The 17,457-nt window shown below is 39.1% G+C and overlaps 1 protein-coding gene across 1 annotated transcript in view; it reads right to left on the bottom strand.

Annotated features, from left to right (window-relative positions):
- Positions 1-5,727: 5,727 nt before the first annotated feature.
- The window catches only part of LOC145465150 (nuclear pore complex protein Nup93-like), an 18,065-nt gene continuing 6,335 nt past the window's right edge, over positions 5,728-17,457 (bottom strand). The window contains exons 9-27 of the mRNA XM_081448921.1: positions 17,142-17,274; positions 16,534-16,631; positions 16,263-16,322; positions 15,817-15,894; positions 15,461-15,551; positions 14,670-14,757; positions 13,985-14,061; positions 13,646-13,760; positions 12,856-12,982; positions 10,883-10,955; positions 10,643-10,687; positions 10,410-10,526; positions 10,254-10,298; positions 9,616-9,689; positions 8,963-9,080; positions 8,204-8,287; positions 7,860-7,930; positions 7,691-7,748; positions 5,728-6,234 (exon numbers count right to left, since the gene is read on the bottom strand). Of these exons, the coding sequence (XP_081305047.1) occupies positions 6,115-6,234; positions 7,691-7,748; positions 7,860-7,930; positions 8,204-8,287; positions 8,963-9,080; positions 9,616-9,689; positions 10,254-10,298; positions 10,410-10,526; positions 10,643-10,687; positions 10,883-10,955; positions 12,856-12,982; positions 13,646-13,760; positions 13,985-14,061; positions 14,670-14,757; positions 15,461-15,551; positions 15,817-15,894; positions 16,263-16,322; positions 16,534-16,631; positions 17,142-17,274 (1,672 nt within the window). The 3' untranslated portion in view covers positions 5,728-6,114. The remainder of the gene's footprint in view (positions 6,235-7,690; positions 7,749-7,859; positions 7,931-8,203; positions 8,288-8,962; positions 9,081-9,615; positions 9,690-10,253; positions 10,299-10,409; positions 10,527-10,642; positions 10,688-10,882; positions 10,956-12,855; positions 12,983-13,645; positions 13,761-13,984; positions 14,062-14,669; positions 14,758-15,460; positions 15,552-15,816; positions 15,895-16,262; positions 16,323-16,533; positions 16,632-17,141; positions 17,275-17,457) is intronic.

The raw sequence follows: 17,457 nt of genomic DNA, 5'->3' as shown, positions 1-17,457 counted from the left end.
CTTATCGCTATCTTGAGATGGACAAATTTGTCTTAGATGTCTTGGTTGAGAATGTGCTATTCAGTTTAAACCAAATTTCCAGGTTTACGTATTTACTAGTAATACATTGGAATCGGCGTTTTTCTTGTCATTGGTTAGTGTTAAAAGTATTACCATGTTTTTATTCTCCAGGAATTTTTCGTCGTTTCATAAACGCGTTCTAGCATTCTAGGTTCACCTGAACTGCACATTCTAATTGTTTACATTAAGGAAGTAGTCTAGGACTACACATAAAGGTGGAAGCAAAAGCAAGTGGAGCAAGCTGCTAAATATAGTAAAATAAGTGTATTCTCAGTAGGGATGTCCTTATCGTGTTCACGAAAGTTTACTCAATCTCACCCTCTAGGTAGTCATAAAAATATGAGAGATCGAGAGTGTACACATGCCAAGACAAAAAGTAAAAAAACGGCTGTAGAAAGAGCCTGCTCTCTATTTCCGTGTTCTGCTTCTTACCGCGAAGTTGAATCGAACCGCACAAGGAAGTGCTATCTCTATTTCCCGTTCAGTTACAACACCGAGAGAGAGAGTTTTTTACTTCGAATTTGCATTATGCCATCAATTTAATGTTGAACTTCCGTTTCAACTTCCGTTTCAACTTTGTTTCAGGTTCCGTTGTTTATTATGGCAGCTGATCTGGCCGAACTATCTACAGGATTTCTTTGTAATTTAAGACATAGCCCAGGGTGTATTTTCCTGTAGATCCCCCAAAAAGATAAACGCCCAAGGTTCCAAACGTTTCCTGCTAACGACTGAGAAAAATATACCCGCGGGATCTCAGACGCCCCTACACTTCACTCTTTTGAACGCACGCCAAAGTTCGCTCTCGCGTTTTACGCTCTCGCGCAATCGTGCGCTCGCTTTGTGAACAGATTATTGTGTAACTCCGTATAAAAAGCACTAAGACACGCGTGGGAAAAAAAGAAGGAAAAACAACATCAGCAATAGTTGAACTTCTCTTACTCAAGTGCATTGCAATTTCTATCTCAAAATCCTAAAGCGGAACACTCTTCATGAAGGAAATTAAACAAACCTATCAACCTTCACGGTCACAATTTCGAAATACATACGAATTCTCCTTACTGATTCCCTTACATTTTTTGAAATTTCAGTTATGAGAATTTCGAGTTACATCAAGATAACATCCGCTAGTTGATATTCTTATCAGCAGTATTCCTTGACAGTGTTTATATTGCCCGTTCACGAGAAATTGCGTGACCTTTGGGAGTTTTCGCTTCAATAAATGTTTATTTGTTTTTCTTTGAGCTTAATTTCCTTTGTTTGAATTAGAAACATTCAACAAGGGCAATTTGTTCTTCTTACGAAACATTTACACTTGAATTGATAAATGACATCGGTTCTTGGAATCGAATGCACTTCCGGCCATTGCACTGCTGCACTGAGCTCTGGGATCTATCAAAACTACACACTCCACGGACGAGAAATCTTGTACTTATGTTCAGTAGGCTAATCAAAGGATTGAAGTTTTGGAATAGGGTCTTCAAGACGTTAATATTGCTGAAATGACTCAAATAACAACTAATGGCCACAGAGACAGCAATAGAAATATTTTCATATTCCTTATGACCCTAAACTCTAAAGTTTCCCAGAATTTGACTTCTCCCCCGCAGCGCGCTATCTATATAAAGACACGGCAGAGATTTGCGTACAAAGACAAAACAAAGCAGTCGAGGACTGCATGACTGGCTTCGAAACCAAAACAACTTACATTGCTCCGAAACAAAAGCAACTTAACGCTTTTAAGTGGGTAGCCTTTAACAGTTTGTAAACAACAAATCATTTAGTGGTCATCGTGTTATACTGTGTGCAAGAAACAGCACATCACAAATAAACAAGAATGGCAAAAGCACCAACAACAATTAGCCGCGAGATGCGTTGTCATCGACTTGACGATTTCATCGCACTTCACGGAACCAAGCTTCCTCAGATTGTCAAAGTTGGACAGGGTTTTCATGGAACATCAGCGGATCAAAGCGTCGAGACAGGAGAGGTCCTGATCATCTTCAAAGTGGAAAGAAAAAAGAAAATATTGGCACGCAAAGTAAGCAACGGAAGAGGACTTTGCTTCTCTCGAACGTGCGACTTGAAAGTGGAGATGTTGGTTCCAGATGCTTCCCGTGAGGAGTTCAGCACATTGGACCCAATGGTAGCACTTCCCTCTCGTTACATCCGTGTTCTTGAAAATATCACATCGTTCGGCCTTCTCGCTGGAGACGTATTGCAGTTAAGTCGGGAGCGTCCGTATTCTAACGGATGTGATGTCCGTTGTCTCCTCGTGAGCTTAAAAGATCCCGTGTACGTCGATTTGCCAGCAAGCGTGGAAGGAAAGTTTCAGGTTCTCTCTAAATATGGAATCTTTTCCATTGACGAAGTTCTAAAAGAATCTGCACTTCCGGTCGAGGTGCGTGTGATGGCTTTGGAGCGAACTACGGTGGATAACGTTTGCAATCATGGTACACCATTGCCGATTGATACAATTGGAAATATTCACCTCGAGCGCGAAATTGAAGGGGATACAGTTTTCGCAATTTCTCGTCGTAAAGGGAACAGCATTTTAATGTTACCGAGTACTTTGGATATTTCTGTTGCCCAATTCATGCCTCAGAAGGACTTTCTCTCTTCCAGTGGAGCTGAATACAAACAACTTGTGAACGCAATAGAGAATGACGAAGTCCTGCACAGCAGGTTGAGCGAGGACTGTGTTTATTTTACAAGCGACCCCGTGAAGAGGTACGGTTTGGAAATGTTACAGTTTGTCTCTTTCCCTTTCACCAGAAAACAAAGAGTTGTAACGACCGGAAGGGGAGATGCAAGAGCACAAAAACAAGACTTCTTTCGCCTGGGGCTTCACTCCACAGCTCAAAAGCAACAGCCTACATTTAAATGCGACGGAATCCAGTCAGATAGTTTCTCGGAAAACGAGGCACCTCCTCTTCCACCAAAGATGACCTTGATTGCGACACAATGTCATGTTTCCTCCAAAAAGAATCAAGTTCACGATAACGAAAGTAAGCGGGAAAGTGAAAAGAAATGGACTTCTTTCGAAATACCCGGTAAACAGGAAGCACCAACATACTGTTTACAGAATGACCTTCATGATCAAGGCTTATTTTGGCCTCCCGATCAGTCCAGCAAAAACACACTTTGGCAGCCTGACGTAACTTCATCTTCCAAGATGCACATCTTAGGTGACAATTTATCTGAAAGCGAGAAAGCTGCTTACGAACCAGAAGTTGAAGTAAATGCAAATTTGACTTTGGTAGCAGGAGTCAATACGGACAGCAGACCTAAACAAAGCTTAGTTGAGTCCTTCCAACCGACGCAGACACCGTGTCAACTGTCCCGCAGTTTTCCGAGAATCAGATCTCAAACAGCGGACGAGGTGCATGAACCCCACCTGCCGAGGAAGCCTTTGCTTTCCATGGAAAACGATTTGAGCCAAAATTTCAGCACAGAAACCAGCGAAAAAGCTACAAAAAGAGAGCAGCAGAAGTGCGATAGGTCCTCCCCTGAACAAAGCGACGAGAACGAGGAAAATAGCACCAATATAAACCTCGACCTCAGTTATCCTGAAGAGCTATCTGATGACTACCCCTCAAATGTGTATCGGTGTCAACAAAGCAGTGTCGAAAGTGCAGGCAGTGTTCAACAAGGAGAATTGAAAAGTCCTGAAGGAAATAGCGAAGGGGAATTTAGTCGCACAAACGTAGACAACCCAAAGAAGAATTTTTTCCATTCCTTGACTCGGAAACCAAGGTGGTTTCGTCAGGATGGGAGCAAGTCCGCGAAAAAGGACAAAGGGCAAGTGTTGAAAACAAAAAGCAAATCCATGAAAATTCCACCGAGACACGCAGCTTCGTGTGAAGACATTCTAATATCTAGCCCACGAGATGATGACTTTGAGTGCATGAGTAGCATTACAAAGTACCTGCAAACACAAGAGAAATTAACGAAAGCACTAGTCCACATATCTCGCCTAGAAAGCCAGCGACCAAGGGGTGTGGAAACGGCCCCTACATCCGACAGCAACAGAGAGTTCGCAAATGGCCAACAAAAGAGCTCTAACGATGGTGGAAAAGACTGGCCAAAGAATCAAAGAGAGGTCGAAACACAAGACAGCCAGATTCCAGACAAGACGCTACCTTTCACACCGGCGAACACACCGGAAGATCAAGAAGCTTTGGGGTTGCCTGAGCCACATCACTTCGGATTTAGAGAAAGCTCCAGAGCCTGGCAATACCAGAATCCATTGGAACACGGAGACAGTGATCCTTGCCGCGGCGAAACCAGCGAAGGACATGGGATACCCAACGACGGACCTACACGCCCTGCCAGCAACGCGAATGATTCTGAATCAGTTAGGCCGCTTGGCTATAGTTGCCAGAGTGACAGCGGTCGTGGTACTGGCAGAAGAGAAAGCGACGATAGAGAACCACGCCATGAGGAATTCAACAAAATATGCCCGAGCTGTCAGAACTATTTCACAGACGCCTTCGGCGAGGAGCTGACGGAAAGGGAGGCCAAAAATAATCTGAGGAAGGCAATTCTAGAAATAAACTGGTCCGACGATGAATGGATGGAGCTGACCGAAGCTGTGAAAAGAGAACGAGCTGAAGGTGGTCGCGTTCACGTCCCTTATGTCAATTTGCCATCCTCTCACGAAAGACCTACAACTTTTTCCAGGGATCTTACTTCCGCAGTCGGCTCAAGCTACCCAAAGTCGAATGGGGAAATGAGCCGGAGAGTGGGAATGCCTCCCTATGTAAACCTCGCTCTGGGATCCGCGAGATCAGCTACGCTGCCATATCAAAATATCTCTGGAGATACAAGCCAGGCATTTATGCACAACGAAGCAGTACAACGATTGGCCAGTCGCTCGCAAGGAAAGCCGCCAATCCCAACGCCAAGGAGCCAAATATCGTCAGTATGAATACCTCGCGAATAGTGGGCTCCTCTTATGTTAAAAGATTTTTTTCAGTCCGTTTGCCTGTCGTAAAGGCAATAACATCCAAGCTAAGTGATCGACCATTGATAGTATGAAAATAATAGGAGTTTACAGAAAGAAAACTCGTCAAGCAGATAAGTGTATTATGCACGATGCTGTCATTACTTACTTATCAGAAAACAATCATGTCAATGTTAACACCAGAGACAAAAATGTCTGGGTTTTTAAAATCATTTGCATAACATTTCTATCGTACAGTTAAAGAGATAGCAAGAGAAAACAAGAATTTTTGATTTCGGTCAAGCTTTAAGAAAAGCACGGAAAATCGCCCAAAAGGTAAAGCAAAATAACTTGGCCGCGAGCATTTCTAATCCTTAAGTTTGTAGTTTCCTTAACGGATTAACTGGGGTCGTCACTGTCACGCAATGAGTGCGAAAAGCGTTGTGTGACAACTCGAAGACCAGCGACAAACTATAAGAAAAGTAAGAAACATCCAGGGCCGTAGGCTAGCGTAGCGGCAACAGCAGAGTAGAAGCAAAAGTTTACAAGAACGGATGGAGGAACAGTTCTTGAAAACTCTTGCCGCTAGGATATTTGCCAAGTTTACCTCGTTCCGCCCCAACTAACTTCCTCTGGGTCACCACGAGACCGCAAACTTGATGGTGTAAACTTTTAACTACCAATGTAAATGCAAGGTTGATGAAGTTATTCAATACGAGACAATCAAGAACATATATATACGTTTTATTCAATTAAGACTACAAACTGTACAGTATCGTCAAAATTACAAAACTGTTTTTCTATGAGAAATGTAATCGATTTTGTTTTCAGTCTGCAATAAACTGAACTTGTACCGTAAACATTTATACTTGCACGCTTATCCACGTTTCAGATCAATCCTTTTTACAGGGAAGGTAAATTATGATGGAACAGAAAAAGAATGAATGCTCTTGGTTCCAAAGGGCTGAGAGGACCGTCGGTAATGGAAGGCGACTGAACTCGCTCACGTCATTTTACCTTACAGTTGACGTTTGACGTACCATTCCCCGCTTCAAAAACTGCCAGGAAACTGGGCACCAGCTTGTTAGCTGAGGGGGGCTTGGTAGGATGCTTCAATTCATGAGGACTTCCATCTGAACGAGGCGTGCGTTCGTGTCTCCGGGAAGACGGTACGGGATCAATCCCGCGAATGTGATCAAGGCTCGGGCTTGGCGCCTCAAAATGTCCCGATACTGAAAAGAAATTAGGTGTTAAGCTTTGCTAACTGACACCTACAATAAGCGGATACTTGGCCTCATAGAAACAATACATTTTTTTTTTTTATTTCTGATGAGTGGACACCCATTCGGCTAAACACTTTCTGGCCCCAATGGCGTTCACTTAACCCATTGACTCCCGGAGCTTTTTGCCAAAAACGCATTTTTGGACATTTTGGAGATTTTCAACCTGGATATAAGCCAAATTAGCTCTAATCTACTCAAGAAGGCATTTGCAACATGACAGTATACCTTTCTTTCCACTAGCACCGTATTTTACGACATTTTTGCTCGGGCATGGGCGGTTTTTTAAAATGTTTTTTCGCCTTTCCTTTTTCTCCTTTTCTTATCTTTTTGCGGCAGATTGACCATCTACTGGGGTTGCTTTCAATTCAAAACTTTCTGAGAAAGCATCATCGAGACGGGCAATTTTTACCATGGAGTAGCCAAGTGTAGTTGCAGGAAATTTTGCTCCGAGTTTTTCACTCAAATTTCTGAGCATTTTCGTGCATATCTCGGGCTCCATTGAGCCAATCACTCTGATCTGGGTATCACTGGAAAGATCTTTTCCTCCCACAGAACTTGAGTATAGATGATGCTAATTTCGGTAAAAGGTGATGACGTCAGAAGTGGAACAAAGGCCAACGCTCGTCACGGCCGGTTACGGCCGGCACAGGAGTCAGTAGGTTAGGAGAGATCCACAGTACTATGCAAGTGTGACTACTGGTTGTGTAGCTTTCAAATGGTCCCATCGGTGAAGAACACCAAACTTCCCTAATTTTTCACCGACCAGAACATTCACTACATGTATCACTAATAGGAACGATTGAATGAAATCCCGACTTTGACTAGAGAATGCAGTGTGGAATTTCCTTAACCAGACAATGAATGAAATAATTCCTTGGCATTTTCATGACCTGTGGCAGGTGCAGTGAAGAAACTTAAGACGTCCTGAAATACTATTTCCCCTTAGTGACTGTTATATTTTGCTTTTGATGTTAGCTCAGAAAATTTGATGGTTCGTCAAAACAATATCTGCTCTGGCTTACCCATTCCATCTCAAGCCATTAGACATCTTTGTTTTTGGTGTTTCTCTAGATTAAGACCCTTTCTAAGACCCTTTCGTTCGCAAGATCTGAATGCAAATTCTCCTTATTGACTGCTAACAATTTCATTTGAATTTAGTTGTGTTAATTTTACTGGTGACTCAAAACAACATCTCAAAGTTGATTAATTTCTTTTTTCTTATCACCCATCTGCTTGAAAATGTATTGGCATTGTGAGGAGAATTTACAAATCCATCACTTCTGGGAGTGAAAGAGTTAAAAGGTTTTATTTTTGTGGTATCCCTCAATTTGTGGGTAACTGTGTTCATCACAAAAACATATTATTTATATCATGTCTAACAAATGTTTTGCTCAAACATCCTTACCCTTTCTTGGCCACCATCATCTCTTTGTCTGTCGATTAAGGGGCTCTGAGTACTCCCTCTGAAGACAACAAATGGACAGAAAAAAATTTGAACAATTTGCTATGTCTTACAACAATGAAGAGAAAAGATACAAATGAAACAAGATAATCCTTTTATTAAGTCTACAGACCTTGTGTTGCGATACTTTGTGTAAAGAATGTTCATCGTTGCCAGAAGCACATCTGGTAAGTTTAGTCGAATCTGTATCAAATATGCAATAAAGGAAATGTAATTAATTAAGTGAAGGCACATGCTTTTCCAAGTAACTAAACAGTAAGAGATCTTCTAAGCATAAATGTACCATGCAAAGATTTGCCATAAACAACACTGTCTTGCTCTCCCAAATTTTTCTCATTAAACTCATCAACAACAGATGAGCTTTAAAGAGAATGGTGACTAAAAGGATGGTAGAGCCATGGACAATCTGAGCTGAGTGTGTTTCTCTTAAAAGAAGCATATAATTCAATTCCTTACTTCATCGTTGTATTGTCTAAAGGCGGCCACTCTCTCCTCCACTGATTCACTTCCAAGTGGAACTAGTCTCAGCTTATGCATCACCTGCCATGAAGATTAACCATGCGAATGGACTTCATTTAATAATGACCACTCTCCTAACTTGGGATACATGTAGTTTCTCTTAGTCAATCTATATTATGTTCACAACCAAACTTCTCAAACTCATTCATAATTGATCAAGTTAAAACAAAGAAAATCACAACCGGGAACCCTGAAGGAGGTTTGGATACCTGGTCTTAATTAGCATAGATTTTGACGATTTTAGTTCTCCATTTACTCCTTAGTTTTTGTTTCGACTGAGAAGATATATCAAACATTTGAGACAGTGTTTCAATGGCTATCCAGTCACCTCAAATTTCATCAAAAATAAAATGTACTCCACTGTGCGTCGTATTTTCAACTCTCTTCTCTGTGTTTGGATATCCCAATGAAACAGTCTCTCGTGTTTGATATATTACATGGCAGACAGTAGGCTTGTTAAAAAGGGTGAAGATGAAGTTTGTCCTGAAAAGCTGCAACACTGGCAATGACACTGTCACTACAAGAGTACAGAACTGTGTCTTGCCTACAAAGACATTACAAGATCTACATGTACAGTAACTGCCTGGCCAATGTGCTGTATTAGTGCTTTGATGTTACCAGTGTAAACGTACAGAACAATAGAAAATAAAGGCAAATACAAATCCTTGTAAATAAGAGTTCTATAGTAACACTTACATCCAAAGCAGTGTCTAACTGACCAGCATGATACAAGTCAAAGAACTGCATCAGATCCAACAGCAAGAAAAATGTGCTTGTTCTACTTTGGCTTGCTGTGTGACCCAGAGTTCTGTATCTAAAGGAGAAATAAATGTGCACCTCATGACACAAAATTCATTATTTTGATAATTGCAATGACATAGACTCAATGACTTTCTGTAGGTAATGAAACAAATTTCTCAGTTTTAGAGCTTGGATAAACAAATCACACAAAATAATGGGCAGAAAGCTGTTCAAATTTCAAGACTGTTTGTGATTTTCATGTTCATTTTGCATTAATACGAGACAATATTTTGAGAAATGGTGTATTCTGACAATTGACATCTGTGTGTGACTCCCACTATTCTTGCAATCTGATTTGTTAGTCCTATGGTTTGTGTTACAAAAGTTAGAAGGCAACAGTATGGCAATCTGCAGTAAAAATATAATAATAGTATTTTAAGTCGTAAAGCGCTGTTGATCAGTGAATGTAAATAGTGCTCTAGAAGTTATTAAATTATTATTATTATCATCATTATTATTATTACTATTATTATTATTATTATTATTATTAAAATGGCTTGAAATCCCAGAGCTATTATTATCTACAACCAAACTAAATAAATACACACCTCTGTGCTAAGTCCACCGCCAAGGTTTGAAGTCTGTCTCTTGGAGACTGGAGACCACTGGATGTTGACACCACCTGAGTAAAAGGGAACACGAAAAAAATAATTATCAAATCAACCTGCTGCAACCTCCTTGCCAGGATAACTGTATCTTAAGTACCTAGAGGCTTTCTTTGAAGGCACAAAATTTATGATATGTCCTAACCTGAGACTTGTGAATCTGGACCCAGTTGTTTGAAGGCTGGATAATGCTATCCACCGGACAAATTGCTATCAAGTGGATAAGCATTGAAAAAACAAACTATGCTGTCCACCAGATAGTGTGTTATCTGGTGGATAACATTATCCACCGTTTGAACAACTGGAGCCCCGCACGCAAGAGACCAGGAGGAAATGAGTCTAATCCCAATCTTACTAAACCCATGTTATCCCAGAAGTTTCAATACAAGCACCATTTTCACCACATGTGGAGGCAGTGGGTGAAATGTTCAAAGAATATACCACTGCAGTTGCATATTGTACATTGTACTTGCTAAAGAAGTTAACAACATTAAGGAAAAGTATTGTCTAAATTATAAATAAAAAAGCTTAACTAATATTTGATAGCTGCAAGCTTTGCAAATAGAGGTGAAGAAGCTTACCTGACTCAAGAGCTTGTTCAAGATTACCAATGCTTTTTCATGATTCTGTAATATTAACATACATAAAGGTTGCGTGATAGAAGTATGCACCAAACCCATGATGAAAGGGGAAATCATGGTGGAATAAATACAAACAGGAATACACATTGTATGTACCTTGGCTAGATCATAAAGTTTGACTGCCTCTTCAGAGAGACCCTTCTCTACAGAATCTTTGGCCACAAGCTCAATTATCTTTAGTGTATCTTTGTGAAACTTGTCAATGCAACCAGGCTAAGACAAAACAAAAAGAACAATGATTATTAATGAAACTTAAATGAAATGAAATTTTACAGAGAGAAGTAAACTGCCATTTTTTCCACTAATGTGATATGATCATATTTTCTTACCTTTCTCTTTCCATCTGGTTCTAGGCGGCCAAGTAACATTTCAAACTTTAAAAAACACAAAAGGGAATGAATGAATGAATGAATGAACAAACAAATGACTGTTGATCTGCATATCCATCTAATCATCAGTCAGTCAGTTAGCAGGTGGGTAGTTTGGTAGGTTGGTTGGTCAGTTGGTAAGTCAGTAAGTCAGTCAATTAATAAAGTAAGCAATTAGTAAACCTCCCTTTTCCAACTTACTTCTCTAGTTTCCAAAACCAGTTCACTTATACAAGACATAAAGAGGTCTTCGCCCTGTGGGCCATTCATTCCCCTAAAATTCAATAAGATGAATAAAATAATATGGCCTAATAGGGGCTACAGTTTCAACCCCTGCTTACTTCCACTAGATGGACACCTAGTCATGATCTCGGCCATGTACAGGAACCTTCTGGCAGACACTTTTGAGTTCCCGAGGGTGTTTATTTGTGGGAGATTTGACTCTGATATCATCAAGAACTGGTAAGCTGTGACCAACATCTGTCAAATGCAACCATTCTCTTTCAAAGTATAACTGAACTACTTCTGCAGCTCTAACATCAATAATTTGGAGCTGAATGTCCACCTACTTTCTCTCAAAGTTTAATCTAATGTTCATAAAATAGTACTTAGGTATAGCTGCATACTTCAGGTTACTCTTGTCAATATATGGTCAATGATATTGGGGTTGCCACCCACCGGAACACTATATGAAAACATCTAATAAAATAATTTGCAGCAACCTGAAGATAAAGTTACCTGACTTTTCACTGACTTTGAACATTTAGACATTTCCTGACCTGATACAAAACTCCCTGACTTTTCCCTGACCTTGAATGGTGTTATGCTTCTGGAAAGCTTTTTTATGTAGCAGCAAGCCATTATCAGTTTTGAAAAGGTTGTACTACAGAAGTATAAAAGCATCTGCAACAGCGCTAATAGGTATCATGGGTAGTGGACAGGTACAATGTAGTTTACCACTGCTTAATTGAAGTTCACAATGTTCAAGATGATTTCTGCAGAACATTCGTGCAATAATGGCCAAAATTAAGTTACCAAAAACCCTCATGGCATGGTGTTATTTTAAATACAGTTAAGAAAAACATCTTACTAACCGCGTTTGCGGGCCGTACTGTAAGTTACAAACCGAGTTTTTTCCTCATCAATTTATGGCCCAAGCGCAAAGCGTGGGGCCATAAATTGAAGGGGAAAAACGAGGTTCCGTAACTTACAGTATGGACCAAGAAAACAAGGTTAGTAAGATATTTATTACATCTCTACCGTGTGTCTGACGGGTTCGGGAACGATTTCTACTCATGCGGAATGGCTTCAAATTTCTGACGCACCTCGAAAGCAAAACGAGTCAATTTGAAATTGTTGTTAAATGACTCTTACGTCATTAGCCGGTTTTAATATACAATTTCAGAAGTAAAAGAAAGTTTTAAACTTTTACTTGCTAAAAAAGTTAAGAAAACTTGGCAATAAATCACAAAACATTTTGGCAACAATAATGGCTTTAAATTTTAGCAGGCTGCACAGTAGAATACAGCCTGTTAAACTGACCAATCACAGCACAAACACTAACTGAGAGATATAATAAGAACTTATAGACTTAAGCTCTCAGGCTGACCCCACAAAAGAAAATTGAACTTGAAGTTATCTATATTTCACTTCAAACAGACGTTTCGCTCTAGTTGAAAACACAACAACAAACACTTTAAGCATTCTTATGAGGTTTGACATTAACTTTCTTGAGAATGCTCGAGACTTAAATCGTGTGGTCACTTAAAGAAGTGAATTAAAGTGAGTTGTTTTAGATAGTATTCCAAAAGTTACCCTGCTATGAGTTGATTTTTAGTAAATAATTTTTGCACTTAAAGCTCAAACTTTGAGCGGAATCCATCTTAAATGCTATAGAAAGACTAACCAAGTGCCTGGTGTCTCCTTCCTTCACTGTGAAACACAGCGAACTTTCATCAAGCAGTGGCTAACTATCACTAGCCATAATACCTTTCAGCATTTGCTTAAATATGATGCTGTGGGACAACCTTTCTCCTGTGCATGTATATTGGTACAGTCATGTACCAGACGTTTTATGGCATAGAGGTTGCTACACGTACTCAAATGTCTATTAAATATTAAATTATGTACATATTAAGAACAGCAAGAACAGCTTGATTCTCACTTCAGTCTACCTCAACAAGAAAAAATATTGCAGAGCCTCTCGAGGATCTGTAACCTCAAATTTCCGAGTATAAGACATGATCAGTCGAGCAAAGTTCAATCTTCTACTGGGTGGAGGATCTCCAGAGAAAGGTGTCACTGTAGTGAACACAAACATTACCATCATTAAAAGTATTGGCCACCATAACAAACAGTTTCAGCTGTTTGTCAAATGCGGTCCATATTTGACCTGTTAGATCACATTGCAGACTGTCATGAACTACATTGTAAATCAAGGAAGCTAAAGTGTGTTCAGTGAATGTGGGTAGTATATTACTAGCTTAGGTTGGTCCTTACGGGGGCTCTGTTACCATGTATACCAACCATATTTGTTAACTGTACAGTCTTTACGTAAAAAAAACAATTGGCCTTCAAACTCACAGAAAAATCAAACAATGGTCTATCAAGGTACAAAACAGCAAAGAAGTAATGATAAACTGAGCAGAAAAAGGATGACCAATTTGCACATTGCATTGTTAAAGTCTTGAATGTGTGGAAAATAACATATGGCTACAACCAGGGGTGTACCCTAGAAGTGCCCAGGTGCCACAGGCGACTAACTTTTGCCTTTGAATGACTGGAAAAACTCACTTTCTCATATAAGCTTAAGTGCTGGGCACCCAGGATTTCATAGTTAAGAACCTTTGGACTCCTCGAAATTTCTCTTAGACCACAGCCTTACTAAAACTGAAATAGAGAAAAGCAGGCTGCCTATCTAAAGAACCCCCAAAACAGGACAAGTAACAAAATACATGTACTTACAAAGCTGAGCTTGGATTGAATCTGGTAACAGGAGAAGATGCATCTTAAAAAGTGCAATGGCAAAGTGCACAGCATGACTCCTGAAGGTCTCGACACGGGATAAGAACTCGATGGCCTGTCAAAAGATACAATCATTTACAGAATTACTTCAGACATTTTCCTTGTGTTATACTGCATTACACTTCTTTAAGTCATTTTGCAATAAAATAATATTGTCTTTCATCTATTATTACTCATCTAGTATTACTTATTTCCTCATTCTGCAACTACAATTACAGTCCACTATAAAAATAATTATTACATAATAAATTTGAGATTACTGGTTTGATGTTAACTTACTGCTTCAAACTGGCCTGTTAAAAACAGAACTTGAAAGTACAACAAAGGTTTCTGATATGCGTTAAAGTGAGCCTCACCTATAAAAAATACCCAGCAATTTAGAAAAGAGCTACAAATAAACTGTATATACCTACCAATAAAAATACACAAAACATAAAAAATTATTTAACAAATAAGAAAGCCTAAGCTGTGTATTACACTGTGATAAAAACACTCTGGACATTTGAGAACACTCAAGAAATGTAGAAAACACTCGCCTGCGGCTTGTGTTTTCAACATTTCCCCCTTGTTCTCAAATGCCCGTCGCATTTTATCACAGTGTACATGTAATACACGGTTAAGGCTTCATCATTTGCTTCATCATACAGAGGTAATGTGGAGAAAAAGAATAAAACACGCTTTTTCTATGTTTTATACTCTGATAAAACATGGGTTTTTGACCAATCAGAATGTGCACAGGGTCCTACATGTATCTATATTATAAAAGAAGATATGAAAAAATAGTCACTCACAGAAATGAATTCCTGCCACAAGACAACAACCACATGCATGTACATCCAAATCATAACTTATAGAAAAATCAAACTGTTTTATATCTGGCAAATGAAGCTTATAAAAAAGCACTTAATTGTAACAAGATTATTTCTTGAAGTTGAAAGCCACGAAAAGAAAAAAAAATTCTCACCAAACTGTTCCAGTAACATGGCCTGTAGCTGTTGGAATGTAAGGCTGTCATGGCTTCCTTCTTCATCATCCACAGTCACTTGATTGAGCTTCAAAATCATAACATTGAGAAAATTTGTAAAATATACAATGGCAGTGTGCAGAGAGGGCTAGTGGATTTTGTAGTTGGCATGGTGGATTCTTTTCTGTTTTGAAAGAACATTTGAGGAAAGTGCATGTACTGTAAGAGATGAAATTATTGTATTAATCTTATTTTTAATTGGTTAATCACGCTTAGCTTTTTAAAATTTTATTTTATTATTTTTTTTGAGGTTGGGGGAATGAATGGACTCCTCCCCCCCCCCCCCCCCAGATAACAGATCGACTAATCTGCCAAGGCTATATTGGATTGTCTAGAGACATGAACTGTTGTTCAGGCAGTTAAGCCGGCTGTAAAAAGTTTAAGTAAGGTGGCCATATAAGTATCAACTGATCACGAGACAAGGTTTTTCAGCATTAGCCAAATCAAAATGTCCCAGTATTTTAACTAGACATCAGTACACAGTCAGTGTAACCTTTCTGGGACAAGATCTTGAACGCTAATCCATGATAGTTTCACAGTAACTGTCTTACGGTTGAAAATCAAATCAAAGACACCTTGTCACTCATGCACACTCTAATATCTCATTAGAAGACACTCCTCCTCAGTGAATACTTTGTCTGGTCACTAAGGTGTCCACTTGATCGCACTTTATTTTAAAAGATCATTTAGAAATTCTACATGTGCACATGTATCACAGTATCCATGCATACCTTTAACCACAAGTAATCTTCAGTTTTGTTAGCAACTTCCTGATGAGAATCCAGCATCACATCACAGTGACCAATCAAACAGTACACTGCCCTGCCAATCACGAAAAAAAAAAACCACATGAAAAATAATATCAATTCAAAGAGTAACAAAATGTGATCCTTGCAACACATAGACAGCTAAATAGTGTCAACTACATGCATATTGCAAGAGACAATAATTATATCAGACTTTGTGTTGTTGACTTAGTGTACCAAAGAATTATCGGTGCCAGCCTTTAACAAGGAAATGAATTTGCAATCAGTAAAGAAGAACTGACATTTCCTCCTCAGTGGAAATGTTGAGTAGCACAACTTACTTTTTAAAAGGATCTTGGCTGGTACGGATAGATCGCCTGTACTGAAGACGAAGTTTACTTTCTGAGCTGGGACTCAGTCTGAGGACAATGATAATCACAATAAATGTATGTTATGATCATAATTGCATCACTCTGTATTGTACTTAACACATGCCTAAAATAAAATTGTTCCATCTTGAGACATTTTGTGTGTAGTATTACTGTACATTCTTTTGAGTGCAGCTCCAGTTTGAAAATCCCATAGGGTGGGATGAAATACCTGATGGTTAATAAATTTATTATTCAAATGTTATTTTTTTTCACTTCTGAAAATAAGGCTGAGCTGTGTTTGGGTTACAAATTGTCAGGAGAACTGGAAAGACCACAATTAACATGGAATAATTTTGTACTTGATTTGTGCATTAAATGTACTCTGATGAACATACACATGTAGTTGGATCACTGACCTTCTCTCTTTGCTGTTCATGTACTCAGCAAAAAAGTCTCTGAATTCTCCCAAATGCTGTCTGAATATAACAAAATGAGTAACATTTAACACCGAATATGTAACTGAAACTTACAGGATGTTACTGATGTTGTTGTATTCTGTCACATTTTGATCACCAATGCTACACTGCTTAATACTAATGTAAAAGGATGAAAGATTTGGAATTGACTTAATTATTTTATAATATAACATAATGGTTAACACAATGCTTCAATATGATTTCTACTTACGGCACATACTGAACTGCCTGTAAAGCTGCCTTTGGGTCCCCACATCGCAGGCAATAGTAAATCAAAGGCCATAATGGGGAACCATCAACATCCCCATCCTGTTAACAACAACAACATGAATTTTACCTTTAGTGACCATGTGAGTGAAACAGGAAAGCTGACATTAAGAGTTGTATGTGCATTTGAGATTTACTGTGCATTTCCGAGTGTTGCTGTATTAGGTAAGTCAAAATGAAAACAATGAGAGGAAAATGAACATAATAATGAGATTGATTACCTTGGTCTGGATGTTATTCTCTAACATCCAGACCAAGTTTGAACTGTCATGTGCCCCATGGCATCAGGAGAGCTAAAAAGACCAAGGTGAAATAGCTGGCCACATCAGTTTTCTATCGCAATAGTACAAAAATGTAGCTACAAATGAAGTTAATCTTTAAAAGACAAAGAAGTTACTGCTATTAAAGCGCAGTCCTTAAAAATGTCTGTCGGATACCTAGGTGTCATTTTGTTATGATTTCGAGGAACCGGAATTCATCCTGTTCATTACTCTGTAAGGTTCAACTGGCTGGGTGTCACACACATACGCAGGTAAAAATTTACAGCTGTACCTCTAATCCTTGGACAACAGTTGGAAGTTTAATCTTCAGAAAGCTCTTGACCAGGTGAAAAGTGCCTGGCACTCCTCCTAACTTTGCTTGATGCAGGTTGTCATAGACTGTATCCTGGACAAAATTTTTGTACCTGGAGATGCAGAAAATTATGGTACAAAAGAGTGTTTTACTTTGCTTTGGTTCCCATAAAAGAGATGCTCTGTTACTGGATGTTTCATAACACTTCAAATACTCCAATTATATTATTTTAATGTCATACACGTACTGTAGTCAACTTGAAAAATTAGTAAGGATTAATTTTCTGAAACAATTC

This window comes from Orbicella franksi, chromosome 13, assembly GCF_964199315.1.
Source record: "Orbicella franksi chromosome 13, jaOrbFran1.1, whole genome shotgun sequence".
Lineage (NCBI taxonomy): Eukaryota > Metazoa > Cnidaria > Anthozoa > Scleractinia > Merulinidae > Orbicella > Orbicella franksi.
Note: the sequence above shows the minus strand (reverse complement) of the source record. Positions and strands in the feature narration are given on the sequence as shown.